The sequence below is a fragment of the Manacus vitellinus genome, unplaced genomic scaffold, assembly GCF_001715985.3.
Source record: "Manacus vitellinus isolate BGI_N305 unplaced genomic scaffold, ASM171598v3 scaffold_32_pilon, whole genome shotgun sequence".
In the NCBI taxonomy this organism is placed as follows: domain Eukaryota; kingdom Metazoa; phylum Chordata; class Aves; order Passeriformes; family Pipridae; genus Manacus; species Manacus vitellinus.
Window position 1 is genome coordinate 5,885,938 of NW_021940460.1, and position 23,946 is coordinate 5,909,883.

Sequence of the window (23,946 nt, forward strand, 5' to 3'; positions counted from 1 at the left end):
TGTTGACTTCACTGTGTCTTGTGCTTGTTTGTGTGGGCATAGTCTGTTAATTCAGTTTGTTTAGTAAAAATGTTTAGGGCCGGATTTCCAGCAGTCGTGTCTGCAGTCCTTGTTCGTGTGCACATAGGGATCAAATGGAACTGGAGTTTGGTCTCTGGAAGAATTTGCAGCTACACTTTGTGCACAGACTTGCAAATCTGATCCTTAATTGTGAACTCTTTTGTCTTGTGTGCTTTTCTTGCAGTTACTTTTTACTGGAAGTGATTTGCTAGAAACGGCCCTGACTCTTCTGTTTCTCTCTCGTGCTTCAGAAATGCAGTTGGCCTGAATAAAGGGCAAAATAATCTTAGCAGTAGAAATTTGGACCTCTTTGCTTCCAGTTCTTTGACTCTCCTTGTTGCTCCCAATGATAGAAACAGCATCTTTCTTCCAGTAAAATGGCACAGGTTGTGATGTGATGGAAATCAGAGGAGTGCCCCCCTGCCTGCCCCAGCCAAAACAGACATGGTGAGAAACGTGTGGTTGATTCTGATTTCACCCTTCCAAACCCAAAGGCAAATTCCGAGAAATCTTGAGGATACAGGAAAACACAGGTAAATAATACCTGGGCTGGCAAGGGACAGGGGGATGTTACACAGATCCTCGTTGTGGTTTCAACACTCATGAGAACAGAGGGAAAAAATTCACAATATCCAAACAGTGGTTCTGAATTTGGGTCCTTCCTCCCCCTCTTTGGCTCTCAGAGTCACCGAATATCCTCAGTTGGAAGTTCCTCGGCGAGGGGCGGATTGGAAAGGCAAAAGAACCTCATCCCAAAACCTGCTTAGGAATTAAACATTCCTGAAATCCTCTTACTGTAAGGTACTTGCTACTCTTAAAGGCCAACAAAGCATTCAAGTCTCGTTGAGGAAATGAGTGTTCTTGGAAGTTTCTCGGTGTAAGGTGTTCGGATGCTGAGGCCAATGAAACATTCCCGACCACCTTTGATGCCTGAAGTGGCAACAGATCTCTTGTGAGGAGGTTTCTGCATTCTGTAGTGTTTGTCTGCTGCTGTACAGAGTCTCTCAATTGTTCCAGGAGGTTGGTGAGGTGCTTCAGGCAGCACTTGATGCTCCTGATTTATGTGGGCTGAAGTCAGAGATTGAATGGCTTTGATTCTGCCAATGTTGTTTAAACGTGAACTAGACAAAACCGTTCCAGAAAAGATGAAGTATTCTGTTACCATAAAACTGTATTAAGCATGGCCTAAATATTAGGTGTTTGTTCTGTATAGTATGTTCCATCAACTATTTATTCCTAGTGCTTTAAACTCCAAATTAAACACCCATTGAGATGGAGTCATTGGGCAGATGTTCCTTTCATCGATACAGGCTGAGAGATTCTATATCAGAGGTTTAGGATACAATTTTGCTAACAGGTAAAACAATGTAAATATGTACGAATTCTATTTGTTGCACATAACTTTTTTGGTATAAAAAAAAAAATAATAAATGTAGAAATTACCTGTGGACGTCTTGCTGCAATCATTCTTATGCTGCATTCATGCAGTCCAAACATAAGAGCTTGAATGAACCCAATCAGAGGCCTTTTTGGACTCAGTCTGAGCCTTAGAAACTGTTTTTAACGTCAGTACTGTAATTCTGTTTCTAGAAATGTACTAAGTTGTGGGCTTTTTTTTTCAAAGACATTGTGTGTGTTAGCAGTAGTTTAAAGCACTCGATTCCCCACAGATCCCAGTTTATAGAATTCCTGCAGCTTCATCACGTTGTGTGCACTGGGTGTGTAGAGGCTGAGCAGCGTTGACTTGAGGCTTTAATTGTTTACAGTTCTTTAAGCAACGTGCAAAAAGAAAAAACCACCTAACATTCAGTGTGTGATCTTTATCACTTCCTGCTTTATTGGTTCTGTGGGTCTGCTTGAACCCACTCCCACAAGATCAGAAAGGATCTGGAAAATGCTCTGTGTGTGTTCCTGGATCTGGGGGCCTGAGGGAGCTGCTGGGAAGGGTTGGGTAGGAGGGCTTGGGTTTAGGATTGCACTGAGCTGGTCAGAACAAGCAGGAACTGAGCTCAAATGTGTGCTTTTCATACATATGGGTATTAAACTCTGCATCTGTTGTGTTGGACTGAATGAAGTTAAAACTGCCTCTTCTGCAGCTGCCAGCCCCGTGTTACCACAGGGATCTGAGCCCTGGTTTGTGATGGGTGAACAGTGTCAGATCTTTCTCTGTGTTTTGGTATGTCCTGTCTGGTGAAATGGGGAAGAAAAAGATTTTCTTCTTTAAATAATGATGTCTGGAGATGGAGAAGTTGAGATGACTTTCAAACACTGGTAGTGGGCTTAAATATGGTAATTGCTTCTACCATGGTACGTTTGAACAAGTGTCTTTTTACTGTGCATAGACTTTTATATTCTGGGGCTTTAGTTATATAGAAGATCTAGACCTAACATGGTGTGAGGAATGTCAATAGTGTGTGGTTTCTTTTCCCTTAAAAACTTTATAATTGTTTTGAAGTCTGCAGCAAACATCTGTGCCCTCATTCTGCGTGTGGCAGGGTGGAAGGTGGGGTTGATTCCTAATGTACCACCTCTAAAGGAAAGAGAATTTGGCCACCACAAAACATAAGAGCAAATATTTTCTTTATATTGTCAGATTTTGGTCACTTTCCTGAGCCACCAACACAGGAAAGCGTTAGAAAAGGGAGTCATAGCAACAGTTTCACACAGAGTCTGTGAATCATTAAAACTACCTAATTGTACCAACCTCCCAAATTCACTGGGCAGCCTCCAGTTTTGTCGTTCTGCTCCCTGTGATGCTGCTCTTGGGACGACCCTGGGATGTTGCTGTAAGATGTGTGCAGACTAAGTGTTCTGAGCTCCTCTGTGAGTGTTGCTGTGATCTGTGACAGTCTCGAGCCAGGCCTTTAGAGTGCCCTAAGACTGGTGTGCAGCCCCAAAGGGACGTTATTACACCGTTGTGCTGCCTGAAGCAGCATGTTAATTTACACATGGCCCTACCCCAGACTACTCCAGGCCACTACCAGAAAGGTTTAGAACAAACCTGCCCTCTTAGACTGCTGTTGCTGTAGTCCATGGTGACAGTTTAATATGAAGGAAGCCCTTCTGTGCTGGAAGGTAAAACTGCATCGAATAGTGGCAGTTTTGGTACTGTGAGTAAAAGAAATAGTTTTATTAAAGTTCAGTTGCTGTAATACCTGCCTATCTAACATATTCCACCTTGCTGCTGTAGTATGAATTCCATACTGTGTTGGGAGTATGTTGGGTGTCCTCATAGTGGTTCTTACCCTTCCTGAATGCTGTGAGTGCTCAGGAGTTCTCACACACCCATCCTGTCAGGCAGGAGAAGCTGCATAAACTCTGCTCCTCTGTGGACAATTTGCTGTGATCTGAGTAGTGTAACTCTTAGGGGAGTATAACTGGAAAACCTCATTTGCATTAGGGGGATGTGATGTTCGTTTACAGTAACTTAGATATTTTATTTTTTTTAAGTCTTCAGCATTGATTTGTGTCATGTAATATTTGTGTTGGGGTTTTTTGCCATAAACAGATACCTCAGTCAGGATCTCTAACTTCAGCTCCTTGAAACTCTGAATATTTGTTTTACTCTCTGGAAACAGGAAGCCTCCAGACATGGCTAAGCAGAGGAAACCAGTGTTTCTGATCTGCTTCACATCATAGTAACTCCTTCAGGTGGACTAGAAATCGCATTAGACTTGCAAGACTTGAGTCAGGCACAAAAGTTATTAAAACAGAAATTTAATAACAAGTTCAGCGTAATACCCTTTGATTTCATTTTAAAAAGAGGGCATGTGATGTTATTACAGGAGGAAGACAGCTTGATTCATTTGCAATCTTCCAGTATCTTTCTCTAAGAACAAAAGCAGCTGCTTTGGGCTGTCGCTGGCGGGTAAATATTCCTTTCTTGTTCCCCAAAACACGTGTGGTCCCTGTAGAGGTTATAAAATAAAGCAGGGATATATAACATGCTCTTGTATGCCCTACTTGAACTGTGACAGTGTATGTACTAAATCAGGTTAGGAGGAAGAGACCTATGCACTTTCTTCTCCACACAGTCAGGGTACAACGGGGAACTTGGCTGATGTAACTTGTGTCTCCCTGGCACAATGATTTGATGTCACAGAGCAATACAGCTGCAATTCAGTGTATTTACAGCTGGGAAATCGATGGCACTTAAATTGGGTGTGCCCATTAACCTGAGCAGTATTATATTTACAATAGATATTCCTGCCACTGGTTCCACCTTGAAATTTGATGGTTGGAAAATGTTGATGACTATTTGACTGTCCTGTCCTTTAGTGGTGTCTGTCCTTTTAGCCTATTTTAGTTCTCAAAGGAAAGTAGAAAAGAGGATTGCAGCACAGAGAGAGACTGGGACTGCATCTGTGCATGTGAACTTGTCTACATTTTCTCCATCCTCCTGTTTGAAGTTGATACTACTTTTCTGACCCTGCACTGCACTGACTGAGCTTTCTACTGCCTGTATTGGTGCTCTCTGGATTATTCTTAGTGGTTTTCTCTGCCTGCAGTCAACACTGACTGTTCACCCCTGAGCTCACTGTAGGTGGCACAAGCAGAAGTGGTTCCTTACCAGGTCCCTTGAGCTGTAATTGTTTAATTTCTCTGTGACTGCACTGTAGATTAAGGAATGCCCAGTACTTTGTGACTGCACTTCTCATTTATTAATGGTGGATGGAGTGTCATGATAGACAGTTGTCTGCCAGTGTGGCATCTGCTCCTCTGTTGCTAAACCTCTACCAAGTTAATGATCCATTATTTAGGGTGCTCTGTTGCTAAGGGCAGCTGTAGATTAAATACGAAGTGAGACACATCCTGACAGCTGAATGAGCTCTGAATTGAGGGTGGCCAAGAAACAGGAGCAGTCTGGGTCTGCTCACAAGCTTCCCTTGCTCTGCCCTAGTGCACTATCTCGTGTTCTGGGGATCATCTCTGCAGGAGCTCAGGCTGGAGAGAGGATGCTTTAAGTACAGGCAGGACCTTCCCTCTTCCCTCTTGGCTCTGGTCATGCTGGATTTTGTCACAGGAACCAGCAGTGCTCTGTCTTGGTAAACAGAGGGCCCTTTGTCCTACCCTACAGCCCAATATTGTTTGTGTGGCATAAACCAGGGAGGATGGAGAGTTGTTTGGAGCACAGATAGAAGCTTACCTTGATTAGTCATGAAATCAGCAAAATTCCATATGAGCTCCCCAATCACATATTCCTTCCTCTTCTTGTCAAAAACAGCGTGGTACTCCTTTAGCATGGCCTTCTGGTACTCCTCACTGAACATGAGGGGTGGATCCTACAGCCAGGGAAAAGAGGTGGCCTTGAGTGCAGGTGACAGTTAATCCCAGCAAAGGCACTTCCCTTTACTGGGGACCTGCTTCCTGAAGACAGACTTGGTGGTTGCTTGGTCTTTTCATTGCTGCTGTGTTAACAATGGCTGTGGAGTGACAGCTGGCAACTACTGACATTGCAAGGGGCCACACACATAACCTACAAACAGAATTCCAGGTATTCCTAGGGAGAGGCTGTGGTGGTCTTTGTCATGGCAGGGACAGCAGTGCCATCCCCTTCTGTGTGTGACAGCACCATGACATCACCATCCAGTGTTGCATCTTCCAGTTCAGCATTTTCTACCACTGCCAAAGTACAGATTTCAGAGTGCTCAGTGCTCTCAGTCAAAGCTGAGAGCTCCTCTTTAGGTAGACTCTAACCTCTGCTGGTGGCAAAGCTCATTGATTTTGGTGGAGCAGGATTACAATCCTGGAGTCTTCCAGGCACTGACAGCTACTGCATCTCAAAACAAAGGCAGGCTCAGGGCCCATCTCTGCCAATGAAATTGTGCTGCCCTGTAAGAGCAGCAGAGCTGTTTCCACCTGGGACATCTCCAACACTTACACTGTGGAGTCCAGGAACCGAGTCTGCTCCGTATTCACTCTGGATAATGGGCTTTTGGTAGGCTTTATACCAGTTCTCAAACTGTGCTGTGAGTTGTAGTGGAATCACTTCCAGATGGCCTGGGTCGTGGTACCAGGAGAAGTAGCTATTTACACAAATCACATCCACGTAGGGAGCCTACAAAAAAAACAAGGTGAGAGTGTTTTGTCACAGAGCTCAACGGAGACAACCTTCTCTCGTAAAGCTAAATCCTCCTTCGGGTTCATTTAATGGAATCCAGGGTTATTACATGTAGAATGAAGTCTTTTTCCCCATTACTCAGGCCCTCCAAACATATCTTTCCCAGAAAAAAAAAAAAAGGCAGGATAAATTTAATAAGCTAATAGCATATTAATTTGGTATTTTTCTTACAGACTTAGGAAGTCACAGCAAAGAGTTAGACAAGATCAGCCCATTTCATCTCAGGTTTGTTAGAAGCTTTTCTTTCCAAGATGTCTCTGGCTTGCAGGTACATTTAGATGTACTTTTTGAGTATTGGAATGTGATAACCAAGTCAGTGGTCAAATATTTTGGCAAGCAGCTAAATTTGTGCATCGATGGTGCAATACTAAGACTGAGCATTCTGCAAGTTCTATGCCATTTCTACCACATGGACAGTATGAAAAAAGGGCACAAAAGCCCACTAAAGATAAAGTGATGTTGTATGTAACTTGTTCAATGTTCTCTTAACATGTTTTGTAATAAAAGAAAAAAAAGTTCTAATATCACATCAGTGTATGAGATCTGTTCTTTGGCTTTGTTTTCCTGTGCTCAGGGTGGTCAGAGCATCTCACAGGGACAGGATATTGGAGTTGGTGTGCAAGTGCCTGATTCAACAGCAATATCCAAGAGCAGATTCCTACTGGGCTCCTTCAAAACTGAGGCCATCAGGTGATTTTTTTTTCCTGGGGTGGGCAGGAACAGACCTTGGAGTTACACACTGGTAACTGTAGAACAGCTTAGAAGCAACACAAAGTGTAACCTGTAGCACAGACGTGTGGTAGTACCAGGTACCTCCAGACTCACCTGCTCCAAGTGTTTGTGGTACAGCAGTGACAAGCATTACAAAGCCACCTTGAAAAATTAAAAATTACACAGGAACTACCCTGGAAACAAATGTATGTGTTTAAATTCCTTGGTTCATGCTATGGCCAAAGGCACAGACATCCAAGAAAAATACCCCTTGGCTATTTATCCAGCTCTAGGGCTTTAATTATGAAGCTGGAAGAGCTTTTTAGATTATTCAACACAAATAGACATCTGCCAGAGAAGATCTAGAGCAGTTTAAAGTAGGAATTAAAGCAAAGCTTCCTTCCTTTAGACTTCCACAAGGGTTGTTAGTGTTTTAAAGAGGTTTAAGCTTTGGCTTAATTGCAAGTGAAAATCCTGAGTGAGCATTTGTAAACACAATCAATGGGAATAGCAAAGCATGACAATATTAATGGAATCCAGGGGTATAATCCTGCACACAAAGAACTGTTCTCTCTTACAGATACTTTTTTTTCCAGTGGGACTACAACTACAGGACAAGGTGCTTTATACTAGAAACAAACCCATAAGTTTTCTTCTGCCTTTCCCTGTTAAATATCTCCAGTAAATCTGGGGAGGTGTGGGGGGGAAGGACTGTAAAGCAAGGGACAAGGAGAGGAAATTTAATGTATGAATTTAAAAAAAATAAAAAAGGCTAGAAAATAAAGTAAACTTACACCACGGTCAAGGGCGTAATTAGCCTCTGTCACAAAGGTTACTGGTCTGGAGGGATCCAGAGCTTTAGTGTGAGCTATCACTGTCCTGTTTGCAAACAGTAAAACAGAGTTCAACAACAGCATGGAGAAGCACAGCCCCATTTCCCCAGGCTCTCTGTCCTTCCACCCCACCTCGAGCTGGTTTTTGATTTAGCAGCCAGTATTTTTAATTAAATAGATTATCTGTCACATATTGGTTGCTGTCCCACCTGAAGAGCAGAGTGGAAGCACACCAAGCACAGGCACCTGAATTTGTCTGTTGGTGCCAGCAGCTTAGGAGTTGGAGAAGGGACAGCGAGTTTGAGGACAAAAGTGTAAAAGGGTAATGGGAAGTTTGTGAACAACTCTTGGGATGTGTTCCTGCAGAAGCACGAGGCCCTATCCCTGTGCCAGAGCAGGCAGAGGTTGGCTGCTTTTGAGGAAACCCTGAGTTGAGGGAGATGAGACAGAAGGGGAGGGTCAAGCCCTGCTGCAACCCCAGTGTGGCAGGAGGGTGGTGGATCATTCTGATGAATTAAACTTCACAGTTACCTCTTAAAGCACCTACAGCTACAAGGGATGGTCTGCTACCCCACTGCAGAGCTGCCTCTTGGCTATCCAAAGCTTAAATCTCTTTAAAAATAAAACCAAGGGGTCTGTAGGGACTTGAAGCAGTGGCTTTGAAGTGGGGTGTCACAGTCTCCTGCAGAACAAGTAACTGGCACTGACTGAAGAACTTTGTCTTCAGAATGAAAGGCCAATTATTTTACAGCTTTGCTGTAATTCTCAAAGAATTCAGCACTTCCAGTGGTAACAAGGAATATTCTGTTGCCCTCAGGTCTGATTTTGCTTTATCCTTAGCTCAAGAAGAGGTGCTCAGACCACATGGATTCCTGGTAATTTTGCAGAACCTTACTGGTTCAAAGCCAACAGGCTGAGACAGTTGAGCATCAATTCCACACATGCAGCAGTTACATTTTCAGTTTTCATCTGCACATATGGCTTCAGGGTTCCCAAAAAACGCCTGCCCTCTCTTTAACTGCTTCTCTGTGCCATCCCAAAGGAAGAAGATGCATCATCTGCCAACATTCAGACCTCAGCTCTGTACAAGGAGATGCACTTACTTAAAGTAGAAGCCTGCTGGGGGCAGCTCTGAGGCCGGCTCGTTGGCCACCGACCACATCACAACTGAGGGCCTGTTCTTATCCCTGCGGATCAGCTCCTCCATCACAGCCAGGTGGTGCTGCAAGGACTTGTTCCCAAAGCTCTCGCTTAAAGACAAGAGGTGAGACCCAGTGAGGTGAGGGCGTAAAATCCATCCCCCTTTGCCTTTCCCTGTGAAAACTCTGGGGTGCACGAGCCCAGCTGAGCCTTGACACTGAGTATGGCTCGTGCCCTACTTCCCCAAAGGTCTCTGCACAGTTCAGGGCCGTGGTTTGGGCTCATTAATTGAGCCATGTGGCAAAATGCCCCTGGGTTGCCCAACCCCTCCAGGCACACGTGGCGCAATGGGGCGATTTCTAAATAGAGCAAAGTACTCCCGTTATCGGGACAACGGGAGGGGACAGCTTTGAGGTGGCTCAGAGAGGCAGAGAGGAACAAGGGCAGGGTGTGCTGAGCGGTTCCTTACGGCAGTTTGATGCCCACCCCCGGGCACTCGTCGATGACCACGATGCCGTAGGCGTCGCACAGGTCCATGATCTCCTCGGCGTAGGGGTAGTGGCTGGTGCGGAACGAGTTTGCCCCCAGCCAGCGCAGCAGGTTGAAGTCCTTCATAATCAGGGCCCAGTCAAGGCCTTTGCCACGGATCTGGGGAGAGAGAGAGATCACTCCCTGTCCCACTGCTGGGCTGGGGCTTCTCCCCACGTGTTAGCCAAGCACCATGGCTTCCCTGCGGGATCCATCTCCAGCACTGCCAGGGGCCGGGAATCCGAGAGCAGCTATCACAGTCAGAGGGGTTTGGGGAGGAAGGAACCTTAAAGACCATCCTGTTCCACCCCCTGCCATGGGCAAGGACACCTTCCACTATCCCACATTGCTCCAAGCCCCGTTCAACCTGGCCTTGAACACTTTCAGGGATGGGGCAGCCACAGCTTCTCTGGGCAACCTGTGCCAGGGCCTCACCACCCTCACAGTGACCCCACCACCCCCACTGCTGACTGACTGTATGTCAGCATGTCTGACTGGAAGCCACGGCTGGAGATGGCTCAGCATCTCCACCAGCACACCCCAGGCCCACCCATGCACCCTGAGGGATGTTGGGACTATGGCATGGTGTCCCCTTAGTGCCGGTAGGAGTTCACCCCTGGCAGCTCCCAGCCTGGGAGAAGGGTGTGAGGAAACAGCCCCTTGGAGGGGAGGGGAGGCAGGCAGGTGAGGTGAGGGGCCCGTGGGTGCCCACACTCACATCTGAATCCTCGTGCTTGTTGACGCCGTGGAAGTAGAAGGGCCTGCCGTTGATGAGGAACTGGGTGCTGGTGACGTGGACGGTGCGGATGCCGACCGGGAGTGTGTACACGTCCTCCAGCAACGCCCCCTCCACCTGCGCCTGCATTTTCACCTGGATTGCCAAGGAGGAAGGTGAGTGATGTGCTGGGGTTCACAGGGACGCCCTGGGCTCCCTCCCCTCTGTCTGGGAGAGCTGTTTTGACCTCCCGTCCGCTTCCCAGCCCTGCCTCGGCACAGAGCCTGCTCCTCACTGCTGCTTCATCCGCTGTCCTCAGGGTAGGAGCAAGGGCTGACCAAACAGAAAATAGAAATCCAAGCTGGGGAAGTTAAAGGATGAAGAATGAGCTGCTGGATGACCCTTCTGGGGCTTGCTCACCCCAAGAGCTGCAGTGTCTTTCCCCCATACTCGTCTGGCCCATTTCATCCCCCCAAGCAAGACAGTAGGACCACTTCTCTGCCCTGTACCTGGCAGCGACTGACATGTCACAAGAGATACAGACCTGAGACCCTGGAGACTCACAGCAGCTCATCTGCCCTGATTTCTGCATCAAAACATCACTACTGATCCTTAACTCACAGAGAGTCCTCCAAGGCTCCAGCTATTAAAGCTGAACTCTTGAAGAGTAGAAAGAAAGCTGACTGCGTGGCAAAGCCTGTGGAAGAGGTTGGCAGCCTGCTCCTCAGAGACTCTGCTCTCAACGTGCAGGGTATCTCCTCCCCTGTATGGTCTCAAATGGGATGGACTGGGCCCTAAAGGTGAAGGACCTCAGAGCACATGTGTGCACTCCAGGCATGCCCTTCTCACTGCCAGACCTTGCAGTTCAGCACCCAGGGAGCTGCCAAAGCTTGATTTGATTACTGCCTAATTAGCAATGCCACGCTGGTCACATGAACAGGAGCTGTGAGAGAAGAGAAGATGGTCCATAGGGCAGTTCCTTAACCCAATCAGACAGAGAGAACACACAGAAAGGAAGAAATGCCACTTTACCTCTAAGGAGTAAAGGTATCCAGGGTTCTCGTGCATCAGGTAAGGCCACCAAAGATTTGGGTTGAGGACTTTGAGCTCTCCCTCTGGCCCATCTCCTGTAGCAACCACTTTCCCCTCCTGGTCACGTAAACTCAGGGACAAGGAATAGGCTGTGCTGCCAACAACTGACACCTTGTACTGCACCATTGCTGGTTCAAAGGAAACAAAAGACTATCAGAGACTGACACAGCAGGGGGAATACTTGTATCACATGTTGGGGGCTTTTCACATACAACAGCATTAAAAATGAGGGAGATGTAGAACAACAACAGTGGCATGAATCCAGTGTAAGAAGCAGGACCTGCCTGTCTTGTGGTCTAGAATTTTCCAACAAGGTTTGTGTATCACACAGCTCTCACTCAGAGATAATCCTGCTCTAAGTGGCAGGAAGACTGCTCCTACTGAGAAATTCTACTTTGAGAAACACCTGATCCTCCCTTGACTTTAACTTGCAACAACTTCTTGGTTTTGTTATTGTTTCTGAATGTTTTACCACATTCTTGCAGCTGCTGAGCTGTGCAATTGGCCAGCTCAGGTTCAAGAGAAAGCCACTAGGAAACAAATTCAGTCAGGCTTTTGCAGGATATTCTCTCTGCTGCCCTTGTCATCTCCATTTGGAGCCTGAGGTAGCTGCTGTAATTGTTCTGGACCTACCAACATGCTCTGATGAAGTAGTTGTCACAGTAATATCATCTATGTAGGCAGAAGGAGTGGTGTAAAGCACAACCGGGCGATGGATTCCAGCATAATTAAAGAAATCAAACCTGGTGTTCTGCACAAAATAGTTCTTGGGATACCTGAGTGAGCAAGACAAGGAGAAATGGCTACATTATGCTTCATTACACAAGAACTGAAGGCAGCATATGGATGCTGGCAATGCAAAATAGTCAAGTAATCACAGCTGCTGGCTGGTAAAATAGTCTTTACAACAGGGTGGATCTGTCTTTCAGTGGTGCTACTGCTGCTACACTAAAGGATTCTGCCAGCTAACAAACATCTGGAGCCCAAAGAGTTTGATCCTTCAGGATAGCAGGTACTTGCAGTTTCCAGCTGAATTCAAGCTTCTCAAATCTGCCATTGATTCAGCTTGACAAATCACTTAATCTCAGCTCCCTGTGTATAAAAGAGATGCAATAACTCAGTGCTGATTTCTTGCAGCACCAAAGCTTAAACTCCTCCCTGCTCAACTGCTGAATCTCAGCATAAATACAATTCCATGCTTTTGTGAGTTGCTTGGAGGGTTTCACGCACCAGCAGCTGAATAAATTCCCACTCCCCCATCCCTGGGATTAGCCCAGCAGTGCAGCACCTTGGCAACTCACCTTGTTTTGTCAGTCATGTACTGGATGGACCCCGGGGGCAGAGTGTGGGGTGTCAGGGTGTTGTTGAGTGCGACAGTGACGCGGCAGAGGGTCCCTGGGCTGCCCTGGACAATGCTGCTGATATCAGCTTCAAAAGGGAGGTGTCCCCCTTCATGCTCCACCACTTGCACCCCGTTGACCCACTGCAAGAGAAGACACCCAAAAAAACGGAGTTATTGGGGTTTTGTGGCAAGCGAAGTGCAGAGAAGGGAAGGAGCCCAGCAAAGGGCAGTCAGGATCCCCAGCAACACTGAACCTTTTTCTGGGCTCTTGATCCTCAAAGGATCAATCCAAAAGCCCTTCCTTTGCCAGGAGGTAGGTCTGGTTTACCTACAAATGTCACTGAGACACAGTTTAGCGAGGAAATATTTAGGAACTAGTCCTGATATTGGAGCAAAGAGAAACTGGAAATCACGGACAAGTTCTTGGCTGGGGAAAAACAGGCAAGAGGGAAGAAAACAGCAAAGGGATACAAACTCTAGGCAGAGATGCTACTAGCCCAATTCCAGTGCAGCACAATTTTGGGAGCACACGGACAATCTCACGTACCACGATGGAGTAGTAGTGGGCACTCCCAAAACGCAGCACCACCCTGGTGCTGGGGGAGTCCTGCAGCCAGCGGGCAGGGAGCAGCACCTCCTTCTCATACCACACCCAGCCGATGTAGTTCTCCAGGCTGGGGTCCTGGGTCAGGTCGTTGAAGCTGGCGGGCACTGGCATGTCAATCACAGGGCCAGTCTGGCAGGAGTTTCATGGAAAGGGAAGGAAGAGATCATTTAAAAAGAGAAATTTTACTGCTGGAGGTGTCCCCTACCACAACAGCCTTACAATCCCTTTGCCAAGGGGGAAATAACTCGGGAAATCCTGTTTAGAAACTGGTGTGGTCTGTCACAGGTCCTACACAAGTCCTGATTAGCAGCAGGCACGGGAATTTGCCTGTTCCTGCAGGAAACAGCTGCTCATATCTTTTCCCCTCCTGATGTACAATGAAGTGCTTTCACTAACAGCTCTGGTGTCATGGAATCAGAGAGGTGAGGGGGGGAAAAAATCCACCCAGGTTGTTGTTTTAGCCCAGGGCTTCCCACAGCCTGTATTCTTTCCTGCACAGCTCCAGCTGTTGGGTGAGCAATGCAGGGGTTGTTGGGGTGCTGCTTGTCAGGCTAAGAGCTGTAGTAAAAGAGTGGCAAGACTAATGGATATTTTTGGACAGATTCCTCAGGGAAGGTTCGTGGAGACTGTTTGGAATGAGCTCAGCCTTTCTCAGCCCCTGAAAGCAACAGGGATTCAACAGAATCACTTCACTTGATTGTTTTAAGGTAAGGGTTAGAGGGAACATCGAGGTGCTATTGCCAAACAGAGCCGCTCATTTTTAGCACCTGCTGAGCTCGTGATTTGCACAAACAATGCTGCAGCAGCTTCCCCTTTCCTGAGGAAGCCTTTCCATGGAAAGGGGAACAAGGAAGGTGCGGTTGCCCAGGGTGAGCATCATGTGCAGGGCTGACTCAGCACCAGCACTGCAGAGAACTCGGTGCCTTTATCAGACACTAGAAAATCCCAGAGGGAAAATCCTTGGACGGTGAAGCAGATTTTCTAGTATTTGATGCAGGACATCCTTTGACTGGGATGGCCAGAACAAGTGTCTCCTTCTGGGAGATTCTCTGATGGTTAAGTGTACATGTCTAAGCTTCCCTTTGTGGGGGAATAGTTCAGGACTCCTCTCCCCTGGCTGGCACTTTTTGCAATAACTTCCAGCAGCACAGTGTCTTTCAGCTCTTCTCCCCTTCCACAGTTTGACCAAAAATTTAGCCAAAAGAGTAAAAATAGTAATTGTGAATGACTTATATGCTTTATGCATGGAATACATAACTTCTTTCTTTTAGGTTAATGGTCTTAATTTCCTAACAGATTTCAGTTACACTAAAACTTTGCTTATCAGCACTCTGCAACTTCGAAAAAAATAATTCCAGTACCCTTTCCAGGCACGGTTCTGTTTATTCTGAGCTGCTGACGGGCAGGTCAATGCTGTGCAAGGCCAGCCTGGCTCCTGCAGCACAGGGCAGCTGAAGGTGGCTGGAGTTCATTCAAACGGTTCCTGGCCTCGCAGCAGCTGCGGGATCATCAGAAGGATCACCAGAGGCTGCTGATAATTAAGAACTGCCTTAATAACCTCTGCCCAGCCCTAACCGAGCGCAGAGCGGGGGGCGAAGGGCAGCGGCTCCGCAAGCCCGGCGGGGAGGGAAGGGGGGAAGCAAAGGAGGAAGGAAGGAACGAAAGGAAGGAAAGAAAGGGGGAAACGGTGCTGTCGGGGCGGGATGAAGCCTGGTTTGGAGGGGTCCCGCACCCTGAGCCCCGGGATGCCCCCCCGGCCCCGCCGCCCCCGCTACCTGCCGGAGCGGCTGCCGGTACCACGCTGCGCGAACGCCGGCGTCCCTGCCCGGAGACAAGTCCGGCGCGGAAGCTCCAGCAGAGGCCGCCGACGCTTCCTTGCGCTCGCGGGAGGGGGTGTCCCGGGGCTTGCAGCATCCCGGGCAGCGCCGTCCGCCCGCGCGGAGCAGCGGCAGCTAAGCAGCAGCAGCAGCAGCAAGCGGGCACAGCCCGGCACGCTCCCCCTGCTACCCATTGGCCCGGGGCCGCCGCCGCCATCTTGGGTGTGGGCAGTGCCCGGTGCCGCGGGGCGGGGCCAAGGGGGCGGGCCAAGGGGGCGGGGCCGACCCGATCCGACTGCCGCTTCTCACGGCAATGCAGCTACCGCCGATGCCCGCCCCGACGGGATGGGAGCGCGTCCCTGCCCACGCGTCACCCTGCGGGCAAGCCGGCGTGAAGGAAGCTTGTAAGTGTGGGGCTGTGCCCGGGACTGGGGGGATTTCCTCGAACGGCTTCCGTTTGTTTATTTAATTATTTATCTATCCATTTATTAATTTATTTATTGTTTCGTTTCTTAAGCCGTTTTATGTATTACCTACTTTATTTATTTATTTATTTATTTATTTATTTATTATTTCGTTGCTTAGGGGTGTTAAGTTATTTAGTGCCTACTTTTATTTATTTGTTGTTTAATTATTTGGGGGGTTACGTTATTCATTGCCTTTATTTATTTGTTGTTTCCTTAGTTAGGGATTTAAAGTTATTCATTGCCTTTATTTTCTGGTTTATTTATTTGTTTATTTATTGTTTCCTTACTTAGGGCCTTTAAGTCATTAATTGCCTAATTTTATTTATTTGTTTGTTTATTTATTTTATGGCCTTAAGCTGTGCCAATGGTTTTAAGCTGTGCCAGGGGAGGTTTAGGTTGGATATTAGAAAGAATTTCTTTACAGAGTGGGTAATCAGACATTGGAATGGGCTGCCCAGGGAAGTGGTGGATTCTCTGTCCCTGGAGGTTTTTAAGATAAGACTGGATGTGGCATCAGTGCCATGGTCTGGGAACCACAGCAGTAGTGGATCAAGGGTTGGACTCGATGATCTTGGAGGTCCCTTCCAACCCAGATGATTCGATGATTCTGTGATTTATTTACTGTGTAATTGCTTAGGGGTTTTCATTTATTCATTGCCTGGGAGTGGGAGTGAGCAGCTGGGAACAATGAAGGTCTGATTGACTAAGATGTGTGAAGGCACCATGTGGACAAACACCAGCCTCCCCCGAAACACAGACACTGTGCTGCTCTGCACCCACCATCCCTCGGGAGCTTGCACACCCCATAACCAGCTCCTCTGCCAGGTTCACACACCAACCCTCACCAGGCTGGGGAACCCCAGCCCTGAAGAAAAAAGACACAAGACAGGAGTTTCAGCGAACTACAGACACCCCAGTGTTTATTAACTCCAGACTAGTGGGATAGGCACAACGCTGCATCCACGGGATCTCTCCCCACACTCTAAGCTTGTTCCTTCAGCCTCTTGAGCAGCTCCCGCAGCTGCTCGATCTGGGCGGACACGCTGCTCTTGGCGGTGCCGCCCGTGGCCGTGTACTGCTCCACGCTGCTGACCACGCTGAACACCTGGGACACGTCGCTGCCAAACAGGGGGCTGGGGGCAAAGGGAGGGCGGTCAGTGCACAGCACGGGGGGCTCTGGGCTGCTAAAGATGCTCGTTGTTTGTAGAGGCGGTGAGAGAGTGAGGACGGAGCCTTTTTCCAAAGGGAAAGGCCTCCTGCAGCCTTGTTTCTGCAGAGCCTGACAGAAGCTGCTGGTGGCAGATCAAGAGTCAGCTCCAAGGGGAGACCGAGGAAGTTCAGAGCCAAACCCCTCAAGGGACTGGTGCCTCTAGGGCAGGGCATGAGTTTCTCCCAGTCCCTCCCAAGAGCTGATGCACGTGTCCAGCTGCAGCAGAATGGAAGCAATGTTGTCCCCCTTCAGTGTTTTCAGTCCCAGCAGGAACAGCCTTGATATTCAGGCCAGGAGGATTTTGGGGTGCTGCCTGGCCCCGGCACTCTGGGGAAGGGCTCATTCCCAGGGAGGTTGATCCGTGTCTGTGGAGGGAAGTCAAGGCAAGGTAACAGTGACACAAACCTGATGCTCTTCAGGTCCTCCAGGCTGAGGTTATTGATGGTGATGCCTTTGGTCTCAGCGAGGTGGACAGCCTTGCCAGAGGCAACGTGGGCTTGTCTGAACGGCATCTGCAGTGAGAAGGGGACAGGACACAGGGCCTCATCTCACTGAGCAATTCTCTGCATCCAAAGAAGTCACAGCTCCAGGTTTCTCTCTGATACTCACTCCTTTCCGAACCAAGTAGAGAGCCAGGTCAGTAGCCAACATCTCCGGGCTCAGTGCCCTCTCCATGTTCTCCTTGTTGATCTACAGAAGGACAGTCAGGTGGAGATGTTATCAACAGCTCCTCCTTGGGGGCACATTAGTGGTCAAAGTGAGAGGAATTCCCCTGGAAAGGTCCTGGCTCTAAAAGGATGCTCTGACCCCCTGAGCAGTTGACAGAGGGGACCAAAACGAGCAGTATGGGTGAGGCACTGAAGAGTTTTCATCCTGGGACTAGAGTTTTGTTCCCTGTGTTACTGACAGAATGTGCACCATGACCATGCTCAATAGCAAGAATCTGAAGAAGAAGCCTTACTTGGAGAGTCGAAATCACTCCTGTGGCAACCTGGAGCACAGCATTCAGGGTGTCCACAACATCAAAAACAGCCTCCTTGTCCTCCTGTGTTAGAACAGGGATGGAAATGGCTGTAAGTCAACGTGATACAGCCCAAAAACCCAACAGCCAGCTCTTCTGACTCCTCAAGAGAGCAGAAGGCAGTTGTATGTGCTCAGAGATGGTGTGAAAACTAACAAGTGCTTTACCTGCAGGTCCTTGTTGTAAGTGCTGGGGAGTCCTTTGAGGACCATGAGAATAGCAGCCAACTGCAGAGAGAAACAGGCAGGGCAGTGAGTTACAGAGCCAGGCACATCCCCCAGCACAGGTTCAGAGCCCAGACTGGGCACTGCTCTTTATGCAGAGGGAGAAGGAAGATGCTTCAGCCCTGTTAGGAGCAGTTTCCCCTCCCACTTGCTTCTCTCTCAGGCTCACCCGTCCGAACACTCGTCCAGCTTTGCTGCGGATCAGTTCCAGACTGTCAGGATTCTTCTTCTGAGGCATCAGGCTGCTGCCAGTGCTGCAAGGAAGGTGTTTGGAGTGCAATGGTGAGCAAGACCCCCATCCATACAGACACAGCCCTTCAAAGGCAACACATAGATCCCTCTTCCCTGTAGACCTCTTCACAGTGCAGGAAAGCAGTGAACTGCTTGTCTGGAGCAGCCACACAGTCCCACCTCCCAAAGAGGAAGGAAAAAGGAGGCTCCTCCCACCCAAGCCACTCCAGGGTGGTTTCAGCAGGCCAGCCTAAGTGATGCTGTGACCTCAGAGAGGGAGGGTTGTGGTTGTGCCACTCTGAGAGACAAGGAGTCTGTGGGGATTGCAAACCTGACTAGTCAAGGAAGGGCTTTGGCAGCATTCCCAACTGAGGAGGAAGTTCTCTCTGCCAGCAGTTGCCAAGGAGGAGTGTCTGGTGAATGCAGACTAGGCTGAGTTACCAGAACCAGAAATAAGTGACCATTGCTGAGAAATATTCCCCCTGAGGCTGCCTTTGTGCCAGCCTTTTAATGCTGTGTCAGCCTTGTGCACAGAGAGAACCCAAACACTGCCCCACGCTCTCAGGAGGGAAAAGCTAAGAAGGAGAGGCTGAGGGAAAGGCTTTCAGCCCGGAGACTTACCTATAGGCATCAGAGAGGGTCAGAAAGCCAAACTCGCTGGTGCTGTAGATGATGAGATCCTCTGCCATCTTGCTAAGGTGGATCATCAGCAGGGTGGCAACAGACAGGAATTCCACTGCAGAGAAGGCAGGAAGTCAGAAGGGGGAAAAGGTGCTGGTTTGCTTGACAACCCAGGGAGCCCTGACTAGAGCTTTCTTTCCTGATGGTGGATTTCAGTGCCCTTATTAAAGGAGGTTAACTGGAAAGGCCTCAGAACATACATCTAAGAGTACTGGGAAGAAGTGATGGAGTTGTGCTTACCCACAAAGTCTCTCTCACTAACAGCATCCATGCTGTTCAGGCTGATGGAAGCAAAGTCCAGCTCTGTAAGGAAGGTGATGGACACAGGAGGTCAGGCTTGGCATGACAGGAGCTTGAATGCCCCAGGATGCCCAAGTGTGCAGGTGACTGTGAGCCCTGGAGTGGTCCCAGGAACACAGACATCCTTAGAGGGGTCTTTGCTTTTATCCCAGACAGCCAGGGCTGGTTCTGCTTATGCTCCCACCTCACAGGCACCTCCTGTCTCAATGCACTAAAAAGCCTCCTGGCTTACCAAGTCTCCTGGTATCCCACATCCTGTTCCTGAGTATCAGATCATCCTCTTTCTTATTTATTTATTACCCTCCACCCCCATACTAAGGTGCTGCAACACATGCAAAATAACATCAGGCCAATGTGCCAATGCTTCCCCAAGTGACAGATATTCTGAGTAGTTCTGTGCCTCTCAGTAACAATGAGATATTTACCACTACACAGAAGCTCTCTATCAATTCCCAGTGGGTTGCCAGCCAGAGCACCACTGCCAGGGGAGAAAGAAACAGGAGTCATGCATGATATTCTGCACATTCCAACCAAAACTGAGCTCTAGAGGCAGTCATGACACCTCTCTGAAGATTTCCCTCCCCCAGTTCATTTTGGTGTGCTCTGAAGCTCATCAAAGTCTGGAGTAAACCAGAATTTTTCTAACAAAGAGGAAAAGCCTTTTGGTTCTTGATTTCAAGAAGGAATAAGAGCAGTATTTTTATGGTTAAAGTCTTCTCTTTGGTGGGAGAAGCTGGGCTTGCCCCCTCACAGCTCTCCAGTCCCTATGGTATAGCGACCCCCGTGGTCCAGGGGGATGTAGAGATCTGCCTCTTGGTCATGTCTCAGAGCAAAGTGAGGGCTGAGGGTTACACAAGAAGTAAACTTTACCTTCCCAAAGGCAGGATGTTGATCCTCCTCTTCACCTCCCCCAGGCGCTCAGAATCACGGGTCAGAGCAACAGCATGGCTGGGGAAGGACAGGAGAGATGAAACACCTGAAGCTGGAAAATGTCACAGCCCAGGAGGTAAGAATGGCCAAAGGATGGGGAGCAGGGAGTTGGTCACCACTGCCCAACCCCTGTTTGGGTTCCCAGTTGGTCAGAGCCACACAGGAACAGGGGGAGGTCCTGTCCCAGTCTGCAGGTTTCCCTCTGGTTTGTCCCCATCCCCTCAGAGGGGGATGCACTCCTGGGCTCCAGCAGAGCAGGGCCCCGAGGCTGGAGAAGGCTCCTCCAGCCAGGGCTGGAAGGTGCTGACCTGAGCAAGAACTGGCTCCATCGGATGGGCTGAGCTTTCTGCAGGTGGGTGTAGCCAGGCAGGATGACATCGATTTCTCTGTGTGGCAGAGGAGAGAAGGAGGTGAGAGCAGCTGCCAGGATGGAGGGCAGGGGCAGGGCTGTAACTCCCCCCTGCTGCTGCCCCACTGGGGTCAGTCAAAGACGAGCCTACAGGTCTCCTGGCCCAGCAAGGCCCTGGATTTGGAGAAGGACTTACATGGCAGCACGTTCCACCAGGATCTTAATGAGCTGCAGGAGGTGTGTGGAGATGATGGAGAGGGAATTCTTCATGAACAGCTTCAAGTCAGTCACAACCTGGGTGAGATTGGCCACGGTCAGACTAAGCAAAACGTGACAGATCTGGTGACCAAATATTGCTCAGCGAAAGCCTTGGCACAGTTATCCCCTCCTTGTTCTATGTAGTGGGAAGGTGTGTCTTCCTCTCACCAGATCTATCCCTAGTCACTGTCTGTGAAAGCTGCTGTGTGCTGCTTTCCATGAACAGAACCAGAGCCTGTTCTTTTCCATGGATTTCCCAGGTATTTGTTAAGTTTGAATCAGAGAATCTTCAACAAACACAAGTCAGTCATCAGTAGAAGGACTGATCCCAGCCAGCAGAGTCAGGGTTTCTGTGGGCTTTCAAAGCAATGTCAGGGGAGGTTTGTGGCCTTTTACCACCAGGAAGCAATCCTGCAGATCCCATTCTCCTATGTGGATGAGTCATTGCAGCATAACTAGTTTAAAGCCCAAGTACATGCTGGAGAGTGTCAGGGCATGTGAAAGATGGCATAAAAAATTCAATTAAGGACCTGAGGTGGGGGAGGAATACAGAAAGAGGAAAAAAAAAGTGATTCTGTACATACCTGATCATTCCTGCTTCTTCCAGTGTGCAACTTTCCAGCTACATCTCCAATCAGTTCCTGAGGACCAGAGGAGGATTTCTGTCAGTGTCTCTGTATTCTAAGCAAGAGACTCCACATGAGCAGATCTCCCTGCCTGGAAGGGACTCAGCTTGAGGATCCTGTGAGTAGCCATGGGATGTGTTCTGGGGAAGGGCAGGTTTGGGTTCTGTGTTTGTACAGTGACACTTCCATGGAAGGGGGTTTGGAGACACTGGCCTGTGCACTTGGGGTCCAGAGGAATTTCACAGAGGGACAGAGGCACATGCCCTTGACATCAGGCAGATCCAGCTACGGAGGAACAGGAACAAGAGGACAAAGAACCCAAACCTTTAGCCTGCGTTCATTGGCAGTGTGGATATCCTCATCAGTTGGTTTCAGCACAAAGACTCCTTTGGACCATTCCTCAGAGATCTACAAACATCAGCAGATGATGTTTATTATCACACTGTATTTATACCACGATGATTATTAAATACAAGGAAGCTACTGTCAGGTAAGGAGCCATTCATTCCAGCACACATCACAGTTTGTGAAGGAAAGACATACCTTTTCCAGGCCACCCAGGATCTTCTCCAGCTCAGTTTTAGACAGGATTCCAGCCTTCTCCAAGGCTTTGGCATAAGCCATGCTCCCCTGAATATCAACTTCAGACAGTCTCTGATCATAGGAAATGGAAGCATTGAGCATCTCCATGACTGGATCTGTGCTTCCACTGAATCTTCCTCCCCAGAGTTTATCCCCCTGAGAGAGAAAGAAACAAGTTAAAGAGGCCTGATAACTTCATTTCAGCTTCTGTGTACTATGTAATATCTAATGATCTGTTTATCCAACACAGTGGCCATGCCACTGTCCTTTCTGTCCTTTCTGACTAGAAACACCCCTGGACTTCAGGATCTTTGGAAGCAGTTGAAGACAAGGAGAACACATCATTGTCAGTATTATTTACCCCTGAGCTGTGATGTCTAGCTCAGGAACCATCCAAGATACTTTACCTCTGCAGGACTCTGCAGGGAGTCCTTGAAATTAGTATCAGGGCACCTGGTGCCAGACCAGCATGGATTTCTCTTTTGAGGCAGCTGCAGGTCAACAACCCTTTGACAGCCTTTTAAAGGGGATAAAAAGTAAAGCAGTAAGGATTAGAGTCAAAGTTAGTATCCTCTAAGCCCTTTTTGTGCTGTTTAACTAACAGATTGTTCTTTGACTGACAAAGAGCTGTGGGCCAGCACAAGCCACATTATGAAGTGTTTGAAGCATCTCCAGACTTCATGATGTGCTTGCAGGCTTTGGTGTAAAATCAGCATGATAAGATGCACGTGGCAGAAAGGGAACTCCGGGTTCAGGAATGTTCGGAAAAATAAATCAACAAAAAGGTGTTGAAACACATGGAAAAAAAGGGGCTTTTTGCCACCCAAAGCAGGATTCACACAGTGACCTCACACACTCGAATGTGCCCCCTGCACAGCTCCTTCACTGGGTGACCAAAGGCAGGTACACAGTCCCAGCAGGGGGTGTGTGACCCTCTGCCTCCAGTGATTCAGCACCTGGATGGACTCACTGGCTCAGCCCACGTGTGTCACTTGTTGAGAAGCTTTTTGCTTGCCCAGGTAAGAGACCCCCCAAGCCCAAACTCTGCCAGATTTGCACTGAAGTGGGTAAGAATTTTACCTGGGCAGAGGCCTTACAGCTTATCAAAGACTTCAAAAGCAACTCTGCAGTGCTCTCAGGCACCAAAAAAAAAAAAGCAATTGAAGGACACTTGAAGTGGATAATAATTAATAATCTACTTGATTTTTTAAACACCCCTGCCAAGTCTCTTCTGCTGTGCACTACAACTACCATGGACAGCAAGGAGCTGGCAGGACAGTTGTAAACTGATCTGTGCTGGGGCTTTACCAGTCACACAAAGCACTGTTGAGTAACCTCAGGAATTTTTTCCCTAGTGACTGTCTCCGTGTCTGTGCTGATCCCTGCTGAAACAACGGGCCTGAGAGGACAGCAGGAGAGAGCCTACAGAGGTAGGAGTGTGGGCAATGTGCTTTTGGGTATCTTTAAGGCAGCTTTGTCAGAAAAGCTGAGGGAAGGCAGATGGGGGGATCAGAATTTAAAAAGAAATGTCAGAGGTCCTCAGCACTCATTTGGTATCCCCAGGAGCACGGCCCAGGGGATGCTAAATTAAAGGCCATTCCAGAGGTTAAGCACTGGACTGGGGAACAGAAATTTCTAGCTATAACTTAAGTATTACGGGTTTCCACCAAAGTAAGAAGTGGGTCAGCAGAAACATTGCAACACATCCATTTGCAATCAGGAAATCTAAACTGAAAGATTAATTTTAGGCAGCTGCAGGGCTCTGGTTGGAGCAGTGGCTGTACAGCCTGACAGATGATGGGCTGTAACCTGGAGCAGAGGAGGCCGGGGCTGTAGCAGCCATTTGGAAGCAGCAAGTGTGACTCGCCAAGCTGCCTGGTCACGTCTCACCAGGGAAGGAAACCGAAAACGCAGCTTTTGTTCAGGGAGGTGTTTACCCAAGCTGCTGGAAAGTGCCTCCTGCCCAAACACAAGTCGTCAGGCACGAACCGCATCGCTTATTGGCCTTCCCCAGCTCCGGGGCAGAACCTGGAGAATCTGGGACTTACAGTTTAACTCGGCTGAGCCCCCCGGAGAAGCAAAGTTCACCCTCACCTCGGCT

The 23,946-nt window shown here is 48.5% G+C and overlaps 2 protein-coding genes across 2 annotated transcripts; both read right to left on the bottom strand.

Moving 5' to 3' along the window:
- Nucleotides 1-3,761: 3,761 nt before the first annotated feature.
- On the bottom strand, nucleotides 3,762-15,183 carry GUSB (glucuronidase beta). The gene is made up of 13 exons (XM_029961267.1): nucleotides 15,157-15,183; nucleotides 14,925-15,101; nucleotides 13,090-13,278; nucleotides 12,502-12,683; nucleotides 11,834-11,976; nucleotides 11,141-11,328; nucleotides 10,112-10,264; nucleotides 9,335-9,513; nucleotides 8,829-8,975; nucleotides 7,687-7,771; nucleotides 5,942-6,118; nucleotides 5,207-5,342; nucleotides 3,762-3,968 (listed from the first exon to the last, which is right to left on the bottom strand). Exons 1-13 carry the CDS (start codon nucleotides 15,181-15,183, stop codon nucleotides 3,811-3,813), a joined length of 1,941 nt encoding a protein of 646 aa, XP_029817127.1. The 3' UTR covers nucleotides 3,762-3,810.
- A 1,142-nt stretch (nucleotides 15,184-16,325) lies between these two features.
- ASL (argininosuccinate lyase) lies at nucleotides 16,326-22,369 on the bottom strand (the record flags this gene model as incomplete). Its single annotated transcript, XM_029961268.1, has 16 exons — nucleotides 16,326-16,566; nucleotides 17,049-17,155; nucleotides 17,253-17,333; nucleotides 17,605-17,688; nucleotides 17,832-17,891; nucleotides 18,058-18,142; nucleotides 18,741-18,855; nucleotides 19,041-19,103; nucleotides 19,526-19,578; nucleotides 19,971-20,048; nucleotides 20,339-20,416; nucleotides 20,576-20,673; nucleotides 21,222-21,278; nucleotides 21,588-21,671; nucleotides 21,807-22,001; nucleotides 22,253-22,369. Coding segments are annotated over 16 exons (1,506 nt in total), but the record flags the coding sequence as incomplete, so codon positions are not given.
- Nucleotides 22,370-23,946: the final 1,577 nt, after the last annotated feature.

Coding starts and splice junctions, on each gene's coding strand:
- GUSB (XM_029961267.1), bottom strand. CDS start 15,183: ATGGCGGCGGCGGCCCCGGGCCAATGG. Junction 13,279..14,924: donor ACCGGCAGCCGCTCCGGCAG/GTAGCGGGGGCG, acceptor AACTCCTGCCAG/ACTGGCCCTGTGATTGACAT. Junction 9,514..10,111: donor ACAAGCACGAGGATTCAGAT/GTGAGTGTGGGC, acceptor CTCTCTCCCCAG/ATCCGTGGCAAAGGCCTTGA.